Here is a 24,703-nt window from a genome sequence, read left to right as displayed (position 1 = left end):
GCTATAAATAAGGCCGGGCGCCGCGGCCGCGGGGGGGCCGGCCCGGGCGGGGGGCGGGGCGCCGCCGGCACCACCCACTTAACCCCTCCGGGCCCGGCGCCGCCGCCCGGCCGCGCGCGCGGGATCGCCTCCCCCCCGCGCGCGCCCGCCCCCGCGCTCCAGGCTGAGTCACCGCCGCCCGCGCCCGCTCCCTCTCTCCGCCTTTCCGGGGCTTCCAGCCGCCTCCCGCCGACGCCCGAGCCGGGGACGCCTGGTGACAAGTGTCCTCTGCGAGGGGCGGCTGTGCCGCGCGCCGGGATCGGGGGCCTCCAGGGCCTGCTCACGACCCACCCAGGCCCTGCTGCTGAACAAAACCCGGTGGGAGCTCCGTGCCTGAAACCGAAGCCACCCCTTTCGCGCCAGACTTCCCAACTGCGTCCGCCCCTGAGCCCCGGGGCTGCTCGGTACAATGGCCTTTTTTTTTTCGAATTCCACTACTTCCAAGGGTTGCTAGTTAACCCTATCACAGGGCAGATTTCAAACGACAGGATTTTTACAATTCAGGACCAAAGCATGAACAAGTATAAGGTTTTTAGGTGACTTTTTTCTTGGCGTATATATGTGACACGGGGCCAGCTGCCTGGAATCTGCTCTACTGTGTTCCTGCAGGAGTTTCAAACTTGACTAACTCGGTCATTAACTTCCGTCAGCGTATGGGTGCAGTTTGTTTCCGATTCACGGACTCCCAGGCCCCAGAGCTGCCCTCCGAAGTGGGCAGGCCTGCTCTGGGTTCGGCCACCTGGCCTCCTCGCCTCCTCTTCTCGAATTGAAACTGAGAAAGATAGAAAAGTGAGGGTAGGAGAAATATATCAGAATTTGTAAGAATAGATTATTAAGCTCAACAAGAAGCTAAAGCACCAGAAAATAATTCTGGAGAATTAGCAGTTTTTCCAACTCCTTGAGAGGGGGTTCTAGGGGCCCGGGGACAGGGCCTTCAGCTCAAGGTCAGACAGGGAACTACCTTAAAAACCAGGCCATGTGGCCATTCAGAAATGTCACAGTCACTTGTGCGGTGACAGTGAAGAAAGGAATTTTGCCTTATTTTGGTTCCAGTAGATACAATACCAGGGTTGCACTTTCAACGTAACCATATGAAAAAGTTCCCTCACTTGGAGGCCATTTTTTTCTTTAATGTGTGTTCTCAGTTTTAGAAAAGACCCTTGTTTTGCCTCTAGTCCTCTTGTTTTGCAGATGAAACCTGTTTTTTGTTATTTAATAGCCCCCACCCATGCCCTTTGGGCTTCTTAAAGGCACTCCTGATGAACACCTCATGCTCCCACGTGTGTCCCAGCACAGGCTGGGCACACCGGAGGTGCTGTCATTTCTGGGTTCCAGCAAAGTCAGCACAGCCTTTGGAGAAGGCATCTTGTTTTTGAAATGAGAACGGTAGGCTTTCTCTTCTACTCATGAATCTCTCATCAACTTGCCGTGAGAATGTATCTGGTCTAAATTTCAGCATGAGAAGCACAGGCCTAAGTAAGAAAACATTCAGGTACCCAGGCGGGCTGCCTGTTGCCCATAGATGGACTGTTCACACAGCTATTAACGGCAGCGGCAGCATTCCTGGGCCCAGGAGCCTGGCCAATAGCTTACTTGCACAGGCTTTGTGACAAGAAAGTCTGAGTAGCCAGGAAGTGGGATGTTTGTAGGGAAAAGTACTCCAGTCCCTCTGAGTCACAACTCATCCACCTTGCATAAATCAAATCTTTAAATCAATAATGTTTCTATAGTTAAGAACTGAGTCCAGTTTTCTTATTTAAACAACCCATCTTTCAGCCTTACCGTGAAGGCTTGAAAAATAATGTTGTAGATATTTGTTGAAACGGAAAGATGTTCATGCTATGGTGTCAAGCGAAAAATCTGATTACCCATAGTGTGACCCAATTTGTCATTCCTATGCGTTCATATGCCTAAAAAGGTGGTGAAGGTAACATTTTCTTTAGCTGGTAGGTTTGTTTTTTTGCTTGCCTGCATTTTCTTTCTGTACTAAACGTATATAACTTGCGTATTAAAAAAAATACAAGTTCAAAATAACATTTAAAAATTCAGTTCTTGAGAAAACAGGTGTATTAATATACCAGACCCAACAGGCAAACATTTGACACCATGTGTGTATATCTAAGTCAATAAAGGAATGTGGTTGGAAAAGAAAGGATAGATTTAGACTTCTCAGCTGTGTTTGGAATTTTAAATAACCTAGTAACCCAGGCATGCTATTTAGTTCCTTTTTTTGCTCATTAATCTCGAGTTCAAAATGGGAATGTGAGAAATTCACTCACTGTAGGGTGACAATGTGATCAATACAGTCAGTAAACTATTAATTAAGGGATTTCCATTCCTCAAATATCCAACATCAGGGTGTGGCAGAAGCACTTTTGTTTGGTGAGGAGGTTAACTCCAGCACACAAGCAATCGTTTGTGGGAAAATGTTTGTATTTATAGATTAAACTTGAGCCATGACAGTTTTATAAATTCATCTCTTCTAAAATCATGAAAATGGTCTTTGCCTAGGTAACTTCTTTATCATAATGTAATTTAACGAGACTTAAATAATGGTACTATTTAATTTAAAAAATGCAAACTACTTAATTTTGATATTTGAATTCTAATTTCAGGCAGACAGGACAAGAGGTGACTGAGATCATTTTGAAAGCTGCCATTCTCCCCCTTTTTCTTTTTTGAGAACATTTAGGAACACATACCTTAACATTTATAGAGTCAGAAAGAGATTGTGCCTTTTTTCCTATTACACACCCTGTTCTTTTCTGATTCTGGGCTGCCTCAGGTGTGGTCTGTAATGTACTTACTCTACATAAGCGTCTTCCTTTAAGGAGTGTTACAGCATTCTCTAAGTGCGTCATTACATGTAAATGGATACTGTAAGTGAAAACATTTACACAGTGTTTGGCACAGAGTGTTAGCTCTTCATCTTTATATTTTCCCTGTATGAACCATAACACAAGACATTCATTTGATTCTTCTATGCATAGGTTATTTCCCTCACTACAGTCACATGTCACTTAATGACGGGGTTTTTGTCATTGTGTGAACGTGTTAGAGTGCACTTACACAAACCTAGATGGTAGAGCTTACTGCACACCTTCTATATGGTACTAGCCTTATGGGACCATCATTGTAGATGTGGTCCACCGTTATGCGGTGCACGACGGTATATGAAAAGTTGACAATACATAGTTTAGAAATTATTTATTAATGATTTAAAGTTATTTACACACATATACTCACGCAGTAGTCAAGGTACTAAAAGTTGAAAACAATCTGATTTTGAAGAATTTTCACTTTTTTTCCTCTCCCGGAAATGGAAGTGAGAAAGGCACAAAACTGAGGGTAGGAAAAATCCATAAGAATTCATGAGAATATACTAGTAAGCTGACAAAAAGCTGAAACACCAGAAAATAATTCTGGGAAAAATAAACCTTTGGTTCTGTTCATACCTACATTCCAGCGTAGAGAGTTAAAATGGGAGGCAGAAAGCTTTCCTGAATGTTCCCCAGATGAATGTAGTGTAGCCAGTGAGATTTAGGAAGGTGAAGCTATATTTGGTAACCCAATTAAAATAACTACATTCTCAAGTTACTTACTGGGAAACCACGGTATTCTTAGTATTTTAAAACTTGTCACAACCTGTGCTAATGTAGGCTCTTTTCTTCCTCTTTCCTAAGTAACTATCATCATCTGAGAATCAGCATTCAGCAGCAGGTAAACATTTTTTTAAGAAGAAAACAAAGAATCGTAGACTCCAAGGATCTGGCTAGCGTGGCTAATGCTCTTGCATTAATCATGGAATTGTAGATTTGCCCCGGGGAGCCCAGGAGTAGTACAGTGTACCTGAGGAGTAAACAACACACTGACGAAGCGTAAGCCTGTCACGGAGAGAAAATCAACTTTGTTACCCCATAGCTGCATAGTGTGCTCCTGAATTTCAGTCAGTCATTGGTGTTACTGTCCTTTTTTGAATCCAAGGAAAGAAGGGTAAATATTAATGTCTAAAGCTCCTCCAAAGGGTTAAATTTCTAAGGAAATCAAAGGAGGGAGAGACACAGAAGGTTGTTCTCCATGGAGTTTTGTTTTACTGGCGTGGCAGGCAGGAAGACAAGCAGGGTACGCCAGGCAGCCCTGGCCACATCTGTGTACTAACAACTGCTGTTTCCTAAGAACTCATTCAAGAACTATCTCTTGGATACCTATTCTAAGCAAGAGCTCCCACTGTCAGATGACACAATCCAGGTCTGGGATTTTCTTTCCTTAGAGTGATGGAGTGGTCCAATAAAGGTTCCTGAATTCTAGGTTTGTTATCAAGTCCATTATCATTATGAACAAGTTCTTTATTTCAGTTTCTTAATGGGGAGGGGATTTAATGTTTATTATGTGAAAAATTATACCATAAGGAATAATGATCAGTTAAGAAAAAATTCCCTCTTCTCTCATTTGGACTTTGCCTCTAATAATTATTGTTTTGGTATTTACACCTTTAAACCATCAATAGGATAATATCCGTCCTGACCCTTTTTTATTCAGGCAAAAGAAGGTGCTCCTGGTGAATCTGACCCTGCACAACCCCGGGGAACCTCAGGACATTTGCTCTGGCCACAGCGATCAGATAACATCCCAAATCTGGCTAGACCACTTGAAGGTGACAACTCTGTAAGAAGTTGTTAATGAGTTTCCACCAGCCAAGTCCAATGTCTCTTTTTACCTTCCTAGTTTTTAGAAAGCACCTCAGTCTCTTACCAGCTCTGGGGAGCCCTTCTATTGGGGAAGATATTGCTGAAATAATAAACAGTAACAACAGCAATGGTAAACTATTTACTGAGCCAAGGACTATGCTAAAAACTTTATAGCTTAGGTAACTGAGGCTCAGAGAAGTATTTTTAAGATAAACCCAGTCTCGTAACCACTAAGTGTTCCCATCAGAATTATCTTAACCACCTAAGTAGCAATAGCCAACCCATGCAGCACTCGCTGCCTCGGAAATAATCTCATCTCTTAGGGGTTCTTCCATCCATTGTTTTGATTTCGTCTGTAGAAGAGTCAGAATTCTGATATGAATTTGAAATTTCACGTCACTCTTTTTTAACACAAGTTTCTTTGTCTTCAAAACTCCCAAATATGTTATGGACTCATCTGCATTCTGTATACAGATTTTTTTTTTCCCCTTTCAAATGGTGGTTTAACCTGTTACAGAACGTCAGGCCTCCTCCCGGTAATTTAATCGGAGCAGTTAATTTTCAACTAAGTGTTCAGAGTCAATCAACCTTCAACACAAAACGCTGTAAAACACTCTGCGATCCAGCATTTCAACACTGCAAATTCCTCAATTAAATATCAATAAAGTCAATGCCAATAGCGAATATTTCTATCAAGTGTCCGCCTCGCCCCACAGTTAAAATCCTGTGAGGAACAGATTCAGGAAATCATTCAATTAAAGTGAGAAAACAGGGGCGGTCCCAAGGTTAGGCGAAGAGGGAAAGAGAACGAATTTAAAGCAAACATCTTCTAACAATCGCTAACTCTGGCCGAGTGTCTTTAAACGCGGTAACCCCACACCCCGCGGACCCTCCGGGGACCGCGGCGCCCCGGAGCCTGCGCCCGCTCGGCCGCACTCCCGCCGGCCCGGGCCCCCGGGGCGAGGAACAGCCGGCCAGAAAACCCGCGGCCGCGAAAACAAGTTCGCTCCACCCGGCCGGAGCGGCTGGGGGCCGAGCCGGGGGGGCGGCTGCGACGTCACCCCTGCCGCCCCTACTCCCGCCCGGGCCGTGGGGACCCCGGCCCCACAAAGGGGCACGAACCCCAAGTCTCAAAGGAGAAAGGGGAAGGGCCAGCCGCCGCCCCCGCCCTCCGCGACCGAGGCCGTCAGCCGCGCCCCCACCCGCCGGGATGACCGCGCGCGCCCCCGCCCCCGCGAAGACCGCGGCGCTGCCGCTCGCACCGCCCCTCCCCCACCGCCGAGCCGGCGCGAGCCCCCGCACCTCCCCCGTTCCGGCGGCCTCAAGTCCCGGAGACACCGCCTCCGCAGACCGGGCAGCCGCCGCTGAGCTCTATGGGGCTTGGAGTCCTCGAGGAGGGCTTTGTACGGCTGAACCGCGAAGTTGGGGACTACGACTCCCACAATGCCCCGCGCTCGCCCCCGCGCCACGCCCCCTCGCCGTTGGCTTCCAGTCGCCCCCAGACTACATTTCCCGACAGCCCTCACGGCTCTCCCGCCCTCCCTCCCGAGACACGAGCCCGAACTGGGCGTCAGGTCGGGGAGCCGGTCGGGTTCCCGCTCGCCGCCGCCGCCCCCCGCAGCGACTCTCCCGCTTCTCCCGCCGCGCCGGCCGCGGGAGCTGCATCGCCAACTCTGCTTGGCCGTGGAGCCGCCGGCCCCGGAGCACAGAGCCCGGGACGCGACACACCGAGCCCCCCATCACCTCCAGCCGGGGCGACCCCTCTCGGGTCCTCCCTCGCCCTGCGCGGCCGCCGGAGCCCCCAGTCCCGAGCGGCCTCGCGGCCCGGCGCCCGCATCCCGGCCCCTGCACTCCCGCAGCCGCCGCCCCTCACCCTGAACATGGACTCCGACTCCTGCGCCGCCGCCTTCCACCCGGAGGTGAGTGAGAGCTGCGCCCCGATCGCCCCCGACCACCCTCACCCCTCTCCTGCGCTCGCGGGAGCCCGACCCCCGCGGGCAGAGCGCCGCCCTCCCCTCCCCCAGCTTTCCCTCACCGCTGCCCCCCCCCCCCGGCGCCCAGCCCCGCCCCCCATTCGGGCCCGCGCCCCGTCCTCCCGCCGGCCTTCGCCTCGGCGTCCTTTTCGCGGGCGTCCGCGTCCTGCCGGCGCCCCTTCCCCCCTGCCGCCGCGCCCACTCCTCCCCGGCCTCGCGTAGCCCCGGGACCTGTCTGCGCCCCCGGCCCCTCCCCACCGGCCTGACTTACCCCTTCCCCTCCCCCGGGGAGTCGGTCCGAGCCGCCGCCGCCCTGCGCTCCCGCCTCTCGGAGGACTCCCCCTCCCCCTCCCGGAGGGGCTCGCGGTCCCCCTCTGACTGGGACTTCGCTCCGCAGGCCCCTGCCTGCTCCCCTAATCCCCCAGGCCGGGTGGGCTGCGCCCCGCCCCCTGACTCCCGCGCGGCCCGCGCGGCCCCCGCCCCCTCCGGCTCGGGGGCGCCTAGTCCTTCGGGGTCCTCCCCCTGCGGGGGCCGGAGCCATGCCCCCATCCCCGGCGCGCTCGCCTCCCCCTCCGGGGCCCCCGCCCCCCGCCCGCGGGCTCTGCTCGCCCCGCCTTTCTCCCTCCTTCCGGGGATCGGCCTTCGGTTCTCCGGGCCGGCCCCCCCCCGGCGCTCCCGCCGCGTCCCCTGTCCCCTCCCGAGACCCGCCGGGTCCGGGATGCGGGTCTGGCCGCGGGTGGATGGGGGAGGGGAGACGGCGCCGGCCGCGCTCGCCCGCTGCGGTGCCGCCTCGGTGATTCGCGGGGCCTGCCAGCCCCCGACCCCGAATCCTGCCCTCCTTCCCGCGCCCCCTTCCTTGCGGGATGGGCCCCGCACCTTCCGGGGCCGAGTGTCGGCGGGGGGCGGTTTCCGCGGGAGGCGGGAGGGCGGGGAGGGGACCGCACCGCCATCTGCTTTTCCTAAAGGCGGCCGGGGCGGCGCTGCGGGCGGGGTGGGGGCGCGCGGGTCCCCCGCCCCGGGCCGCGGGCGCCGCCGCCTTCCGTTCTGCGTCGGGGCTCCTGACCCACTTCTGCACGTTCCCCGCCGAAATAAAAGTTCTCCCTGAGAGTTTGAGGGCCGAGGGCTGCGGGCCTCGCACCCTGGCCGGAGGGAGGGCGACAGTTCTTCCCGGGGGTGGGTGCAGGATTTCTCGAGCACAGGAGACGCTGGGTACCGCGCTGCGCATAGTGCTCCGCTAACCTGCGCACCCCTCGGGGTCTCAGCGCCCGACGGGTGGGGGTAGAAGGTGGTTTGTTATAACCAAGTTGAGAAAGTTAGAAGTGGAGCCCTTGCAAGGAAACCTGCAGCCAGCACGCCGGTGCCGCTTGGCTCACTGGGCTCGTCTGTCCTTGGGAGGGGCTGGGCTAGGCCGGCCCAGGAGTCCACCCCCCACCCCCCCTTCTCCTCCCCTGCTATCACTCTAGCAGGGCGATGGGGCCCTAGGCTCTGGAAGTGTTAGCTGAGCATGTAAGGATGGGGTTGAGGTGGGTGATAAATGCTTAAAGAAAACCTCAGTAAATATGCTAGTCGAATAAGCCGAAATAAAGCACGGTTGTTTTGCTCAGTAGCAAATAAGGGCTCTTTCTCCCGGAGCTGCTCTCCTACTCAGGAGAAAATCCATTCTTGTCGAGGGTGTTTCCAGATTGACTGACAGGACACACAAGCCAAAACCTCCAGTACTTCATCTTCAACCTGCAAATAAGACTAGCAGGAGTGTTTCTGGCTTGTTCTGAGTGGGGGAACATTGGGGTGCCTGGCCCCCTGGAGGTTGGAGCAGTGGAGGGACCAGCAGGAAGTGCCTCCTGGAGGAGAGAGGGCGGTAGGAGGTGGGGGCGGTCAGGCAGATTCAGTTGCAGGGTCCCAGGCTCAGGGAGCTCTGAAGCTAAGAAGTAGCTGATTTTTGAAATCACCTAAAATACTTTAGTTTCAGCTGCAGCAGGAGTTTGTTTTCAAAATGGAAAATCTGTAGCAAGAAAAGTGGTCATTAGAGCCCTGGATAGGCCTGCAGAAACTGATAGATAATGTCAGAAAATGCCACATGAGTGCTAAGAAATAGACTTTTGTACAAGCTTTTATATCCTAACCAGTTTCCCAGTATTCTTTACATAACGTTATAATACTCTCTTTTAAGCTTCTGAAAACAGTGTTATTTCTTGACCTGAGCTAACCTTATCTTGTTTCTAGAATGTTTGCAGATCTAGCAGTATGTTTTGAGTGGTTGACATTAAAAGCTCCAGCTTGTTTAGCTTTGTTTCTGCCGTTCCAGCTACAAATGTCTCCTTTCAACCACACTCTGTTTTCTCATCCACTAACAGGAGTACTCCCCCAGTTACAAGAGGCGCAGGACAGTGGAGGATTTCAACAAATTCTGCACCTTTGTCTTGGCCTATGCTGGCTACATCCCTTATCCGAAGGAGGTAACCTTCAGCACTTCTGAGACCTTTCTTGCTGGCAGTGAAACCAAAGTGTCTCATAGGCAGTGGGGTCTGGAAGGGTTGTGCAGGAGGACTTCAGACAACAGTCAGGCAGAAATCCTTCTTGGAAACTTAGACCAGCCTGGGAAGGGGTTCCTAAAACTCAGAAAATACAGGCTGGGGGCCAGCTCGGTGGCACAGTGGTTAAGTTCGCCCACTGTACTTTGGCAGCCTGGGGTTCGCTGGTTTGGATCCTGGGTGCGGGCCTATGCACTACTTACCAAGTCATACCGTGGCAGGCATCCCATGTATAAAATAGGAGAAGATGGGCATGAATATTAGCTCAGGGCTAATGTTCCTCAGCAAAAAAAGAGGAGGATTGGCAGTGGATGTTAGCTCAGGGCTAATCTTCCTCAAAAAAAAAAAAAAAAGAAAGAAAATGCAGGCTTGTCCAGAAAAGATTTAATAAACTTTCAAAGTTTGCCTGCAAATAACGTATTTGATATCTGTCTGCTCTTAATGTCCAGTACTTATTGAGTGCTTTCTAAATGGCCAGGCGCTGTTCTTGGCGCTTATCTGATGTGAAGTAGGTGCTATTATTTATCCCTGTTTTAAAGATGGGGGCACAGGGTCACAGAGAGGGAGCTGTGAGGCACAGTGGTGGAGCCTGGAGTTCAGCCAGGTGGTTGGCGGGTCCACCCAGCTGTGCCTGGCAAGCAGCCTCCTGGTGGTTGTGCATGTCGTATTAGAGGATCTTCAGAGACTCGTGGCCCAAATCCCACGTAGTTTAAGGGAAGTTTTTTCCTTGCTAAGAAATGGGCAGAACTGTGACCAGCACTGCCATGGTGCTCTAACTTCACGAGCCTCATTCATATTGTATGAGGCTGAAAAGAAAGGAATCCTAGGCGGCCACGTGCAGCATAGGTTTATCATTCCCACCGCCGTCTAGGTGGGTGATGCTTGCTTCGTGCCACACAGAATGTTGCTACCATTGCAAATAAAATGTGTGAATGATCTGAAGGAACCACAGAGTTTAGCTCACTGCTTTGGGGTAATAATTACCAATTTTGATTTTGCAATAGTTTGTGATGTCTCTGTTTTTGAAAAAGTATCAGAAGATTCTCAAAACTAATGTAAATTGCCTTAATTAAAAAAGTACATCCTTTGGGAGGACAATTGGAGGGGAGATTTTACAGTTGTGGAAAGATAAGAGGGTTTGAGAGGGTGTCTTGGGCACTCTTTTCGCAAATACTTATTGAATGTTGATTGAGTTTCTGGCTCTGGGACGCGGGCTGAGGGTTCAGCAAGGGTAGGAGTTTTGCCCCTCGTGGGTTCACATTCTGTCTGGAAGGTCACAGTAGGGTACTAATGACATCGTTCCTAAGGAATAATGCTCATGAGAGCTGGGAAGCTCAAGGTTGTGCGAGGGCACGTCTGTCTGCAGGCCTGACCTGGCCGGGGCTGCCTGCGGAAGCTCTGCTCGGGACCAGCTCTTGTTGCCGGGGAATGGTCTAAATAATCGGAACCCGCCACCTTTGCCTCTGTCCTTTCAGGAACTCCCTTTGAGGAGCAGCCCCAGCCCTGCCAACAGCACCGCTGGTACCATTGACAGCGACGGCTGGGACACTTCTTTCACTGACATCTCATCCGCGGTGCCCTTGCCAGTCTCTGACCGCTGCTTTGGCCACCTGCAGCCCACCCTCCTGCAGCGAGCCAAGCCCAGTAACTTCCTGCTGGACAGAAAGAAGACTGACAAACTGAAGAAGAAGAAGAAGAGGAAGCGAAGGGACAGTGACGTGCCCGTGAAGGAGGGGTACATGGGGAGCTTAATGAAGCTGGAAGCTGCTGATGCATATGTAGAGACCCCCACGAGTCCCACCCTGCAGGATATCCCCCAGCCCCCCGGTGACCCCTGCTCGGGCTGGGACTCCGACACGCCTTCCAGTGGATCTTGTGCCACGGTGTCTCCTGATCAGGTCAAAGAAATAAAAACTGAAGGCAAACGGACTATTGTCCGGCAGGGAAAGCAGGTGGTGTTCCGGGACGAGGACAGCACCGGCAATGATGAGGACATAATGGTGGACTCAGGTGAGTGGTACCTGAAGTACGGCCACGCTGTTGGCTGGTAGTCAGAAGAGAGGTGATTGTAAGCAGGGTCTCAGTGGTCCCTTCCGTAGAGTGTGACAGCAGAGTGTGCCCCCCTATGTCTAGGGAGAAGGGTGCAAGAAGGGGGGCACTGAGATTTTAGGAAGGAGAGATTGCAGCTAGAAACAGCTGAGATTCCGAGACAGACCTCAAAATAGAAAAATAATGTAGCTCATAAGTAAACATCTCACGGGTAATTCCTGATACTACGTGTTTTAGTGCCCTTTGTCGTGCATTTACAGCATTTTCAGAGAGGGCAGTATCGGACATAAGTGAAAGTTGAAATCAGTTTCATTTGTTGAGGATCAGGTCTCAGTGCAGCTCAGCTGCTCTCTCCCGTTGGAGAGTGGCCCTCCTGGTGGAGAGGGATCCTGGTGGAGAGGGATCCTGGTGGAGAGCGGCCCTCCTGGTGGAGAGGGATCCTGGTGGAGAGCGGCCTTCCTGGTGGAGAGGGATCCTGGTGGAGAGGGATCCTGGTGGAGAGGGATCTTGAAAAGTTTTTTCCCTCTTGTTATGTGTTTCTCTTCTTTCAGATGATGACTCCTGGGACCTTGTCACCTGCTTCTGTATGAAGCCATTTGCTGGCCGCCCCATGATAGAGTGTAATGAGTGCCATACTTGGATTCACCTGTCCTGTGCGAAAATCCGGAAATCCAATGTTCCGGAAGTGTTTGTCTGCCAAAAGTGCCGGGACTCCAAGTTTGACATCCGCCGTTCCAACCGTTCCCGAATGGGCTCCCGGAAGCTGTTTCTGGACTGACTGCTGGCGAGCAAAGAGACTGTGGATGAGGAATCGGAAGGGACAGTGGGCTTTTTGGCCCCTCTCTTAGTTGAGCACAGAACTCTCAGCTCTGGTGCGGGCAGACCCCTGCCATTCAGGTGCCTAAGCAAAAGGACAGGCTGTCCAAGGTATAAACTGTACATAGCCAGTGACTGAATAAATCCTTGTTGGCCAAAGCTGCTGCTGGAGCTGTGTTCTCTGCAGTAGAGGTGGACTAAACACCCAAGTGCAGTGGGTTTGGCTCAGCTGAACATGAGGGTACATGGTAGTTGTGAATTCTTGCTCTCATTGTTAACCAACTCCCGTCGATTGGAACAAGTGCTAGCTGTTACTCCTGCTTCCTCTGTGTTGGGAGAGGAGGTGTTCAGTTTCCCTGGCCTGTTAATGACAGCCATACTTGTAAGCTTTTTCTCAAGTCTAAGTCTTTTACCGTAAGTGTCCGTACAGCAACCATCAAAGCTGCCCCTGCCTTTGTGGTCTCCCGTCTCCCCTGCCTCAGTGGCTGCCTGTTGGAGTTCTCTGCTCTCCCTCTGAGAGGAGCCCCAGGGCGGTGGGCTGGCTAGTGATCCCTAGGTTTCCTTCTGTTTGTTAAAAGGGACAGTATATGGCCACTTCTCTGTGGAAAGGGGGTTGGTTGGGGGGTTGAGAGGTAGCCTGTGTTCATAACTCAGTTTCCTGTTTTGCACGATGTAAAAAAACCTGTCTTTTTGCACGATATAGCCAAAAGTATTGGCAGAGTTCTGCCTTGGTGCCCTTTCTCTCCAGTTGGCATTTGAGGTCCTGGGGGTGCCCAGGCAAAGTGTTTTCAAGCGAGGGGGCACTTAGATTCTCTCCTTGTCTCTTCCCCTCACCTTGTTCCAGTAGCAACATAAAGGTTAGGCAATCACTGGGGAATGGCGTTCCTCTACATAATGGGGTAAAGAAAAATTGGGAGGAAGCCTCTCCCATGGGTGATTCTTAGTATGCCCTCATACAGGCTGGCCTGCTGGTTCCACAGGGCAAGGTTAGGACTTGAAGCCTTTTCTTTGTTTGAATTGGTGAGTGAGTGATACAGTAACGTTGGCCTCCAGGAATATCCCACTGAATTGTGCAGAGTTCCTTAAATCTGAACTAGGACCCTGGATTGAGGAGACCCCTACGCAGGTCAGCTCTGGAGAAGCCGGGGAGTTTGCACCTGAAGCCCCTGCAGGGCCCTGCTCGGGGGCCGTGAACCCTGGGATCCTGGTGGTTCCGGAGTTCCAAGGAGAGGAGGGCTTCAGTGCTCTCCGAAATTGACATGACTTTTTAGCAGTTCAAATACTTGTTCTCAAAAATGTTTTTTTTTGTAAATCGATGGATGTGTTTTCATAAACGTTTCTTGTAAAGCATGAAAAGGGAAAAATGGCCAGGTTAGTCATATTTATTTACTGCAGGATGGACCCCTAGTCTCTCTGCCAGGGCCTTCTCCACAGGGCTCACTTGTGTGGGGCCACCAGGCGGACCCCGTCCACATTCTCTCACTGAAGCACCAAGGGGGTTGAACTGTATTTGGCTCCTTGGAGCCCATATTTTGTCGTTGTATCTTTCATGCTTGACCAGCCAACTGCCTTTTTTTTTTTTTTTTAAATTCTGTGTTTATATTAACAGAAAAATAGAAATAGTTTCTGAAACCCAGTTTATTGTGAAGATCCCCAAGGGAGAAGTTCTGCTATAGAGAAAAATAGTGAGAAGCTGGCTTAGAAACAACCTTCTCCCCAGACAACTGTCTGGCTCTGACGAGGGCAAACATCCAGGAAAAGCTGGAGAGGAATTTGCCAAAGATCTGCCCCTGACATTGCCTGTCCAGTGTCTTCACCGTGAGAATAGCCAAAGTTCCAAAGTGTTTTTCTCCTTTTCAAAAAAAAATTCCACAAGGTTTTAAAAGTGCGTTTAAGAGTACGTGTGATTTTCGGGTGGAAATGCCAGCGCTGGTGGCTGCTGCATTACTCTTAGAAGGTGCGGTGCCTGGTGACGCCTCTGCAAGGCATCGGATAATCATCTCGATTTCTGTTTCCTTCGTTTTCTTTTGTCCTTCTACCAGATCTATCCCTGGGGGTGGTGTCTAAGAAGTCAGGACACCTTGATTTTGTGTTCCATTGAGCTGGGCAGCTGCAATCAGCTTTATGCAAATTAGGCATGGCCCATCTAGGGGCTCCTGGTTGGTGGCTAATGAAGTGAGGGGAGAGAAAGATGTCACCCCAAATGTAGGCCCCTCCCATTGGCTTTGGCCCGGCCAGACACTTAACATCGTTTACATGGTTCTGTGTAATGAAGTTTATGTGTATAAAGCGAAGCTGTTTCTGTGAAACTGTATATTTTGTAAATAAATATATTGCTACTTTGAGATTCATGTCTGGCTTGAGGTGTTTGTGCTGTTTGCTGAAGGACAATTGTGTGTTTCTCCCTTCATCACCGCCCCCAAACCATGGTTACATGAAGACTTGGGAAGTTAAAGACTGAGTGTGGTTTAGCAGGATGAAAAATGCCCACAGCCCCTAATATATCTTTCCAGTAAATTCTCCAGAAACAAATCACAGTATGAATAGACAGGAATAGCTTTCACAATTTCTTCATGAAATTGTGGATTAGCTTAAACCCCAGTGAGTACCTGCTTTGTAAAGCTGCAGCCTCCTCTGAGCTGTAAGCAGGACTGAGATCTCTCTAGGGTGCTCATTCCACCCCTTTACAGTTGGGGCTCCCAGGGGCCTGAGGCTGTTCTGTCAATCAGCTATGTCTGCCTAACTCGGACCAACTAGTGGTCAACTAGTACCTCCTCCAGAGACATTCAAGCAACCAGACGCTACCTATCGACACCTTGAAATCTTGAAAATACTGGCCAAGTTGGGCGTTGAGCGTTACTCTGGTTTCCAGTTCTCCAAGGTTGTTGGTGGGTGTGATACTGGGGGCCCCAAAGCAAGGAGGGGAGGGCTACGAGCTTCAGTGAACCGGGGTGAAACTTGCACCGGCCAGCCCTGTTGGGAGTGTCGGGCCTGAGTTGGGCCCGAGAGCACCCTTTTATGTGGCACCCAGAGCTCGCCCGACTCTGGAGCAACGCGGGTCGGGGGCACCGCATGAGATACTGGCCCTGGAGCAGAGCCAGGCCAGCCTGCACCTCCTGGCGACCCGGCCGGCCCCGCCCTTTCCACAGGCCCCGTCCATTCAGGGCCCCGCAGGCCACACCCACCTTATGCCCCGCCGCCCGGCCGGCCCCGCCCCGCCCGCAGGCCCCGCAGCCGCCATCTTTGTTAGGGGCGGCCGGGCCTGGCGTGTGGAGATGCCGAAGTCGTGCGCGGCCCGGCAGTGCTGCAACCGCTACAGCAACCGCAGGAAGCAGCTCACCTTCCATCGGTGAGGCGCGGGGCGCGGGGCGCGGGGGCGCGAGGCCCTGCCCGCCCGCCTGCGGCCCCCGCCGGAGCCCGAGGCCTGGTGCACCGGGCGGGCCGAGGGCGTGCGGCCGAGCCTTCGCGGGGGGGGCGGCGGCCCGAGGGCCGGCGGGGTCACGGGCGGCGAAGCCTGGCGCCGCCTCGGCCGGCCGGGGCGCTTGAGGAGACGGTCGAGGGGCGCATGGCCTCCTGCCGCCGGCCAGGCAAGCGCGTGCGAGGGGGCGGTGGGCCGGCCCTGCTGCGAGCTCGGGTCTCGGCTCTTTCCCCGGCAGAGCGCACCTAGCACCTAGCACCGCGCAGTTACTGAGTACTCGTCCCCTCCAGGTCCCAGGGCCTTTATCTTGTCCACAGAGGCAGCCTGAGACGCAGTAGGTGTCCAGTATTTGCTGAATGCATTTGCTGAATGAATGAGAGACGGTGACGGCTGTCGCGTTTGCGGTGCCCTCTGCAGGCCTCCTGTCGTGAGGGAAGCGTGGAGTGGCGGAGGGAGGACGGCCCCGTGGGCGGGGAGAGGGGCCGGGCGCGCTGCGGCCGCGGGAGTCCGGGGAGGACGGCGGGGTTTTGGAGTCCGTCCCTGACTCTCCCAGCAGAGCTCGTCCGCTGGGCCCGTTGAATGTTGCCCGCTCCCGTCAAGGTGGCAGCCACTGCCCGTTTCACTGTCCCCTTTCGAGCACCACTCCAAAGGGCTGCTGCGCTCCTTGTCTGCGCCGCCTCTCCTCCTCTCATCGTTGTCTTTTGCAAAGTGAACGTTTCTGTTGAAGTACTGTAGCACACTTTCAGAAGAGTGCGCGGCCGTCGGTACACAGCCCAGCCGGTCTAACGCAGTGAACGCCCCGTGTGACTGCCATGAATTAGAACATACTAGCCCCAGGAGACCCCCAACCGCATCCCCGCCTCAGCCCCTCGTCCTTCAACGTCCCCAAGGGCAACTTATATCCTGCCGTCCGTCAGAGTGGATTGCTTTGGCCTATTTTGAACTTTACGTGAATGGATTCACACAGTGTGTGCTTTTCTCTGTCTTTTGCTCACCATTATGTTGATGAGAGTCATCCTTGTTGCACGCAGCAGCAGTTCATTCCTTTTCATTGCTGTGTAGTATTCCACTGAAGGTATGCACCAGAATTGGTTTGTCATACAGTTGAAGCGCATGGGGATGCCTCTGTTTTTTGCCATTACAAGCACATGGCTCTGGACATCTTTGCTGGGACGAGTCTTCTGGTGCATGCACCTGTACTTTTCGGTCGGGTATGCACCTGGTGGTGGAGTCGCCCCTGGTTCTCTCTTGAACCCATTCCAGTCAGACTCTTGCCTCCACCACTCCCACAAAAGAGGTCTGCCAAGTCCCCAGGGGCCCTTATGGTGCCCACTGCAGTGGTCCGTCCTCATCTGAATTGACCTCTCTGCAGCATTTGACACACTGACCACTGACCCCTTGAGACTCTCCCACTTGGCTTCTAGAACACTTCCTGGCCTCTTCCTTTGTCAAGTGTCTCTTCTCAGTCTCCTTTGCTGGATCCTCCTTATTTACAACACCAGATATTGGAGCATTTCGGGGCGAGGGGCATGGCTCTGTGTTGTCCCCGTCCACACTTGCTCCCCAGGGCACTGATCTCACCCAGGTTTATGGCTTTACCACCCTTTATGCAGGGACAGTCCCCACATTGACATTTCCTGACATGTGTGTCCACCTGCCACTCCACTCCAGCACTTGGGCATCTACGAGTCACCTCAGGGTCTGCCCTGGTGGCCTAGTGGTTAAGTTTGGCAGCCCAGGTTTGGTTCCTGGGTGCAGACCTACACCACACGTCTGTCAGTAGTGGCCATGCTCTGGTGGCAGCTCACATACAAAAAGAGGAAGACTGGCAGTGGATGCTAGCTCAGGGCCAATCTTCCTCAGTAGAAAAAAAAATCGAATGTATAAAACCAAACTTCCAACCCCCAAACCTTCCCTTCCTACAGCCCCACTTTGCCCCCCAATCTTAATACAGGAAACTCCTTCCTTCTCTCTTTATTTCATGGCCCACAGGCAAACCTTATTACATGGTTTTCAAATTATATCCCAGATCTCCTGGCTCATTATCCGCTCCTGCTGACACCCTGGTCGCAGCCACCAGGTGCCCTCCTATGGCAGCCAGGGTGGACGCGGTCCGTCACCCTCTGCCCGGAGCCTCCAGGGACTCCCCATCTGCCCAAGGCCCGCATCCTGTGGTCCCCACCCCTCCTCTTGCTCTGTCTCAGCCCAGCCTGCCTGTGACCATTCCTCGCACACGTGGGGCACGCTCCTGCCAGAGAGCCTCTGCTCTCTTCCTTCTGATACCCACACAGCCCGCTCTCCCACTTCCCGCAGCCTCTGCTCAAACGTCACCTCTCAGGTGACCTTCCCTGACCATTCCCTACTCCTTATTCCTACGCAGTCTACATCTGGTCTACCGTCTGTCTCCCCATTCTGGAATGTAGGCTCCGCGAGGGCGGGCTGTCTTCCTCACTCCCACATCCCACCACCAAGAGCAGGGCCAGGCTCCTGACTAACGAACGAAACCCCACCTGGCAGACGTGGCTTCGGAAACAGCTCGCTTGGGCCCTTTGGCCACATTCATAGTCTCAAGTTTCCTACTAAGGATGCTGTAAACAGCCATGACAGAAGCTCCCAGAAATCAGATGAGGTGGTTGAATTTTCCACGCTGTCCAGTAAAATACTGTGTGGTGATGTGAAAATTCCACGGGACTCGGAAGTGCTGCCTTGGGCGTTGCGGATTCCCTCACGTCTGCTTCCTTGCCCCTCAGGTTCCCGTTCAGCCGCCCGGAGCTGCTGAAGGAATGGGTGCTGAACATCGGCCGCGGCAACTTCAAGCCCAAGCAGCACACGGTCATCTGCTCCGAGCACTTCCGACCCGAGTGCTTCAGCGCCTTCGGGAACCGCAAGAACCTGAAGCACAACGCCGTGCCCACGGAGTTCGCCTTCCAGGAGCCGGCGCAGGTGGACACACCGCTGTCTTTCTCCCCAGATCCCGCCTGCCTGGGGGGGGGGTGTTTGCGGGGCGGGCAGCACTGTCGAGCCTCCGGTTCCGAGCCCAGCCGGCCCTGCCGGCCATGACCCTCACTGGAGGGAAGTCGCAGTTTAAAGCCACTTTAAAAATAAATCACGCTTCACAGCTGGATGCCGTTGAAGCGGCTGAGTGGCGAGTGTGCCGGGAGCCTGGGCCTTGATGCATTTCACTTCTGCTGGGCCTCCTGCAGGCTCAAGGCCACGCGGCGAAGACCTTCCCAGCGGAAGGCAGCTGGCTGTGGTGCGTTCAGACCTCGTCCTGTCCTTCATGGTAGCCGGCCGGGGCTTGGGAGCGTGTAGTCCAGACACTGTGCCGCTGCCACTCTGCAGGTCTCCACTCAAGTGCTCCATGTGCCGCGCGCGTGCCAGCTGAGGGCTCTCTCCAGGGCACGGAAGGACGGGGCAGGTGGAGTGCTGGGGGGAGACGGGCCAGTGCGGGCAGAGGTGGGAGGGATTGGGGCACACTCAGGAACAGCATCGGCTCAGGCTGCTTGCAGAGGCCAGACGGTTGGACAAGCTGTGGGTTTTTGGGTGAGGGTTGTGGCTTTGGAAGGCTCCCTCTGGCTGGAAGCTGGTTTGGAGGCCACTGTGGTGTCCCAGGTGAGTGCAGCCATGTGGCCTGAGCTGGTGGTGAGTGTGGTGAGGAGAGGTGCAGAGTGGATGGACTTTGCAGAGCTGGGGGGTTGAGAGGGAGGTGGTCAGGGAGACCAGGCTCGCTGAGCCCCTGCAGGGTGGGCTTCCCTGATTCCCTGAGGAGTTTGGTCCTGTGCATGGCGAGTTAGGCTTCCCAGGGGGACACTGAGGTAGGTGTGTCTTGGGGGGCAGGATGTGTGGATTTGGCTCCGGAGAGAGTTCACGGGCACTTGGATGTGGAAGCCGTGAGGGGGATTATATTGAATTTCATAAATCCTAAAGGTGTAGCGAGTCCCAGAGTGTGGGCTCCACAGCGGGGCACCCGTCTGAACCTGGAAGGCAGAGTGCTGGTGGGACAAACCCAAGGCTGCCAAAGCCCTGTGGTAGTCTGATTTTATTGGGAAAGAGAGAGAAGGGAGCCGGTGGAAACAGGAGTTGAGTTACAGGGTGTGAGGAAGGACAGGCAGCCATTTGTGAGCAGACGCGCCCAGAACGCCCTGCGTCAGGGCCTCTGCCCATTGATCTTTCCCAGACACCCTCACGCTTGTGGCCTTACCTCCAAGTCCGTGTTCACGTGTCCTCTAGGAGGGCCCACCCCACCTGTTTCCACCGCCCTTGCTGGCCCTTGCCTCCCTCCTGCTGTCGGTCTTTCTAGCACCTCACCCATCCCGGTGCGCCGCTCTCGGTGTCCCCCTTGTTTGGTCTTCTCCCTCCAGTGTAAGCGCACGGGGACGGGCCGTCTCACGGCTTCGTTCCAGCCCGCGCAGCGTTGCCTGGCATGCTACTCAGCCATAGGCCAGGCAGCCTCTGGTCTGGAGCTGCTGAATGCATGTTTGGTTTGTTGTTGTTTTAACACGGAAGGCCTTTTAGTTTTACTTTATATACGTGTTTTTTTAAAATTGTATTTTATTGTGGAAAGAACATTTAACACAAGATCTACCCTCTGCAGGCTCTCAAGTGTACACAGGGCAGCATTGTGGATGGTAGGCACGACGTTGTACGGCAGGTTCTGGAACGTCCTCCTCTCTCTGAGCTGAAGCTCTCTGCCCACTGATTAGTGCCCACCCCCCGCCCCCACCCCGCGCACGTTTGTGAATAGAGCCGTTTGATCACTTCCACCTTCAGCATCTGTGGTGAAGTGTTTGCCCCTGAAGGAGGAGATTAGTCTGATCTCTGGGGGACATTTGTGACCTTGCTCCTTAGTGCTTCCAGCCCCCGGGGCAGGGAGAAGTTGGTTCTGGCCCTGTAGCCTTGGCCCCGCTCCGGGGCTGCCTGGGCACCGCAGGCTCTGAGTCAGAGGTTTTCTACTATGTGGCTGCCATTCATTGAGCAAAATGAGTCACCTGCTGTGTGCCTAGAAGAATGCCAGGCCCTGTGGTGACACATATGAATTAGGTCCCTGGCTTCATAGGGACTTGTTCATGGGCCTCTAACCCAAGATGTGGGAAGATCTTTGGAAAAGAACAGCAGCTGGGTCTCCGGGTTTAACCGGACAAAGATGGGGCTGAGCAAGGGGGCAGAGCTGCCCGAGACCCGGTACCTGGCCGTGGGGTTCTCGGGGGTGCACGTTGCCCACTCGCCCCGTCTCCAGTAGCGCCGTGTCTCTTGCAGCTGGTGAAGGAGAGCACAGCCCCTGACAGCCAGTGCGGAAATGCCGACTCTGAGGAGGTGAGTCTGCTCTGGCGCTCACGGGCCTTCGGACTTAGGCTGTGAGATGGAGACTGAGCAGCGTCACCTGCCTGCCAGGCTGGCAGCTGGGGGCTTGTCGTGCTTTCTCGTCAGCTAGGGTTTTGGATTCTCTCTTTTCCTAGAAAAGGGAAAGCAGAAGCCTCTCTGTTCAATATCAAGCAGCGGTAGCTGCTTACAAGGCCGGCTCGCGCCCTGTTCTCAGGGGCTGGTCCTAGGCCTGTGGAGGAGGAGGCTGGCTGTTTCTGCCGGTCCCCTGGCAGCGGCCACCGCCCGGAACACCGGAACAGTGCGCAGGGATTACTGGTGGGATAGACAAGGAGCAGCTGTCTGTGCTGCTCAGCTGCCTGCTTCTGCCCTTCGCAGGTCGTGTCCAGGGTGGGGGCCGGGGAGCGTGGCCCGGGCAGGAAGGCGGACACTGCCCTGGAAGCGCTGCAGCTGCCCCCAAGTGCCCGACGCCCTGGAGAGCAGGTAAGGTGCTGGGCTGGCATGGAGGCGCGGTGTGGTTGGCTGGTCTCGGCACAAGGGGATGCGCTGCAAATAAAAATGAAGAAAACTGGTGCTGAGACCACAAGGACCGTGGCATGGAGCCCTGAGTCCAGACCCTCCTGATGGAATGAGCTGCGACCCGGCAGGTCTGGCTTTCAGGAGAGCTGCTGGGAGTGAGTGCTGCCGCGGGGCAGGGCTGAGCGCGGAGCCACGCTGCCCTCTGGCCCTCCAGAGCCTTGGCCTCTGGGCGCTCCTAATCTCTCCCTCCTCAGGTCCTGCCACACAGACCAGAAGCAACCAAGGCCCCCAGTCAGCCGGCCAGCCCTACAGGTCTGAGAAGGGCCCTCCCCGCACAGCCATCGGATCACAGCTACGCCCTTTTGGACTTAAATGCTCTAAAAAAGAAACTCTTCCTCACTCTGAAGGAAAACGAAAAGCTCCGAAAGCGCTTGAAGGCCCAGAGGCTGGTGATGCGGAGGATGTCCAGCCGCCTCCGCGCCCACAGAGCCGGGCAGGCAGGTCTCCAGGGGACTCCAGAGCAGCAGAGCTGAGCCAGACAGCCGGGCTTTCTGCGCGGAGCATCTGGGAGGTGGGGCACTGGTTTCAGGACTCTGGCCGTGGACCTTTCAATCCTGCTCCTGCCACTCAAAATGGCAGTGAGGCATGCCAGCCCCCGGTGAGGATTCCAACGCCATCTTGGGTGGTTTAGTGGCATCAGGCCGGGAGTGGGTGGGGCTGTGAGCATGACAGCTTAGGCCGCCCCGAGGTGGCAGCCTCAGCTGTCCTTTCAGCACAAGCTGGGCGAGCATCTTTGGAGCCATGGTGTGGCAGACACCCCCCCCCCCCCCAACAGGGAGGAAGCACATTTCCTCGAGGGGCAGCTTGGTCCAGGGACAGACTCAGTGCATGGGGTCACCCCTACCCCCCTCACGAGAGCCAGTGATGGCAGCGAGTGGTCCCCCCCATCGCCTGGATGGCTGGCTCGCTCAGGGGCTCAGACTGGCCTCTGTTCTAAGGAGTGCCTCCTTTCCAGCCTGGTTTGAGTGAACGATGCAATAAAGTGTCTTCCCACACTGCAGTTTTTTCTCTTTTATTTACAAGCAAGCACTAATTCGAGGTTCTCCTGGTGCTTTGCTGCTGCCAAGAAGACTGACTTCCTGTTTCCCATTGAAGAGCAGGCAGGGCATGACTACCTTTGACTACAAAAAAAAATGTGATTCTAGTTAAAGAAAGAGAAAACAGAAGTCTTAGCCTAAGTGATTTCCTAAGTCTGCCCTCTGTTCCTCAGGCAGATGTTTGATGTAGAAAACCAAAGCCCAGCCTCAGGTGAAGCCTCATGGTTTAAAACAGGGTTCCAGCGTGCAACAACAAAGGATGGAATGAGGCCTTTGAGGAGGGGGCGTGTCCCTTGTTTTGTTCACTCCTAAAATGAACAAACGGACTGGCCCCGTGGCCGAGTGGTTAAGTTTGCACGCTCCGCTGTGGCGGCCCAGGGTTTCACTGGTTTGGATCCTGGGCATGGACATGGCACCACTCATTAGGCCACGCTGAGGTGGCATCCCACATGCCACAGCTAGAAGGACCCACAACTAAAAATGCACAACTATGTACCGAGGGGATTTGGGGAGAAAAAGGAAAAATTTAAAAAATCTTAAAGAAAGCCAAACTTTAAAATGAACATACAGATGCAATAAAACACTATCCCCAGATTTCAGGAAAGGTTTATTGTGGTAAGAGAGTGCCTGCTGTACAGTCCGTTTCAGACAAAATGAAGAGAATCGGTGCCCACAAGACCCCCCTGCATGGAGGGAACCCAGGGCTGCATCCCAAGTCAGACTCACTTAACGCAACGCTATTGCAAGATTCACATTCAGAGCAGTAGCTCGGAGAAAAACTTTTTTAAATGGAGATAAATATTACAGAATTGGGCAACGTGACCTGTTTTTAAAAATTGGAGGGAGGGGGTCATTAGAGGTTACTCGGGTACCAATGCCAAGGAGTGAAGCCTCATTTAGCAATAGCTGCAGGGGGGCTGCCAGAACCACCACCATCCAGGGCCTGTGCTCACTGAGTAACTGTTTCCCAGTTAACAGACCAGGCTGTTCAGGAGTGTCCTGGCTCCTACAACAGTCTGCAGCCACAGAAGAGGCAAGTGAGAGAAGAGGGTCTTGGGAGCAGACGCCCAGAAAGGAGGCCCCTGTGAGGCAGGAGCTGGACCTGACAGGTGGGGAGCAGCAGCGACACCTGCTGGCCACAAGTGAGTGAGGCACAGGCCAGCGCAGCTCTCCTGGGCTTGGGATTTGGCACCTGTCTGCGCCCTGGTCCTTTCACCCCAACTCAGCCTCCCTTCTCGCCCTGAACCTCTTCATTCCAACACTGCACTCTAGTGTGACCGGCACGGGCAGGTCAGGCTGAGCCGTGTGGAGCGGGCTGAGAAGGACATGGCTTGGCTCTCATCTGCCTTTTCCCACAAGGATACAGGTGGCTTCTGGAAGGGAGTGACCAGTGACAGGGATGGGCCCTGGACCCGGAGTTACACCACTCTGACCCAAACCAGGTGCTAGTGGAATGATTCAAGAAGTTCTGGAGTTGGGCGGGGGGGAGGACTAATTTCCAAAACCATTCATTATCAGATAAAAAGCAAATTTATAAACCCACACAATCCTCTCCAGATTCACTTAGTAATATTTCAGCAGGAAAAGGTGGTTTTCAGAAGCTGATTGAACAGATGCTCACTCCTCTGGAGACCTCTGCTCGGGAGAGCTCCTTCCTTCCTCCCTTCCTTTTCCATGTTGTTTTCCACGTTCAGTGTGGATTTCAGGAAAAGCAGTTCACGGTCCTGTGTTTGAGGGCAAGATGTTCCACAAACGCCTCAAGACAGACCACGAACTACTGGGGGCTGCAGTCAGCACGTGCCCTGAACCTGGGGAGGGACCTGGAGGCGTCCGGGGCCCACGGCCCTTCCCTGCAGGGACATGATCCTTGGGAAAACAGACACAGGCTGAGCTGCGGTGCTGCACTTCTGGTCCAGGTGGGGCCGCCTCAGTCTTGACTACAGCACCCAGGAGAGTGGGGTGCCTGTGTGTCCCTTCACATAATTTATATGGTACCACCTTCTATAGGAATAATATAAAATAAACAGATCTGATGTCTGGGTTTTTTCCCTGCTTCCAAATTTGTAGACTCCCAGGAAAAGATTTTTTGTAGCCTCTTTTTAATCTGATTTCTCACGTAGTTTATCCATCTGTATCAATCCTGTGGGCTGTAAAAGAAAAGACAAACTCAGTGTATCAAAAGGCAACTGTTTCTAGACTCTCTTTCCACGTAAGGGGTTCAGCCATCACCAGACCAGAGGCTGCCTGGCCTATG

The 24,703-nt window shown here is 53.9% G+C and overlaps 3 protein-coding genes across 7 annotated transcripts in view; 2 read left to right on the top strand and 1 right to left on the bottom strand.

Moving 5' to 3' along the window:
- Positions 1-6,233: 6,233 nt before the first annotated feature.
- On the top strand, positions 6,234-14,441 carry PHF13 (PHD finger protein 13). 2 transcript variants are annotated; one of them, XM_044769579.2, is made up of 4 exons: positions 6,234-6,646; positions 9,055-9,156; positions 10,707-11,241; positions 11,832-14,441. In XM_044769579.2, the coding sequence occupies exons 1-4, from the start codon at positions 6,608-6,610 to the stop codon at positions 12,056-12,058; spliced, it is 903 nt and encodes a 300-aa protein (XP_044625514.1). In that variant the 5' UTR covers positions 6,234-6,607; the 3' UTR covers positions 12,059-14,441. The 2 variants fall into 2 exon arrangements, with proteins under 2 accessions (XP_044625514.1, XP_070367314.1); XM_070511213.1 differs by lacking the exon at positions 9,055-9,156 and having other exon boundaries at positions 6,281-6,646.
- An 867-nt stretch (positions 14,442-15,308) lies between these two features.
- On the top strand, positions 15,309-22,412 carry THAP3 (THAP domain containing 3). 3 transcript variants are annotated; one of them, XM_070511210.1, is made up of 5 exons: positions 15,309-15,445; positions 18,265-18,457; positions 20,771-20,827; positions 21,212-21,316; positions 21,607-22,412. In XM_070511210.1, the coding sequence occupies exons 1-5, from the start codon at positions 15,372-15,374 to the stop codon at positions 21,883-21,885; spliced, it is 708 nt and encodes a 235-aa protein (XP_070367311.1). In that variant the 5' UTR covers positions 15,309-15,371; the 3' UTR covers positions 21,886-22,412. The 3 variants fall into 3 exon arrangements, with proteins under 3 accessions (XP_070367311.1, XP_070367313.1, XP_070367312.1); XM_070511212.1 differs by having other exon boundaries at positions 15,311-15,445; positions 21,212-21,480; XM_070511211.1 differs by lacking the exon at positions 20,771-20,827 and having other exon boundaries at positions 15,311-15,445.
- Positions 22,413-23,039: 627 nt separating this feature from the next.
- DNAJC11 (DnaJ heat shock protein family (Hsp40) member C11) overlaps positions 23,040-24,703 on the bottom strand; it is a 63,772-nt gene continuing 62,108 nt past the window's right edge. For both annotated transcript variants that reach the window (XM_014861865.3, XM_070511209.1), the window contains one exon: positions 23,040-24,596. In XM_014861865.3, coding sequence (XP_014717351.1) covers positions 24,571-24,596 — 26 coding nt within the window. In that variant the 3' untranslated portion in view covers positions 23,040-24,570. The remainder of the gene's footprint in view (positions 24,597-24,703) is intronic.

Source organism: Equus asinus, chromosome 5 (genome assembly GCF_041296235.1).
Source record: "Equus asinus isolate D_3611 breed Donkey chromosome 5, EquAss-T2T_v2, whole genome shotgun sequence".
NCBI lineage: Eukaryota > Metazoa > Chordata > Mammalia > Perissodactyla > Equidae > Equus > Equus asinus.
Note: the sequence above shows the minus strand (reverse complement) of the source record. Positions and strands in the feature narration are given on the sequence as shown.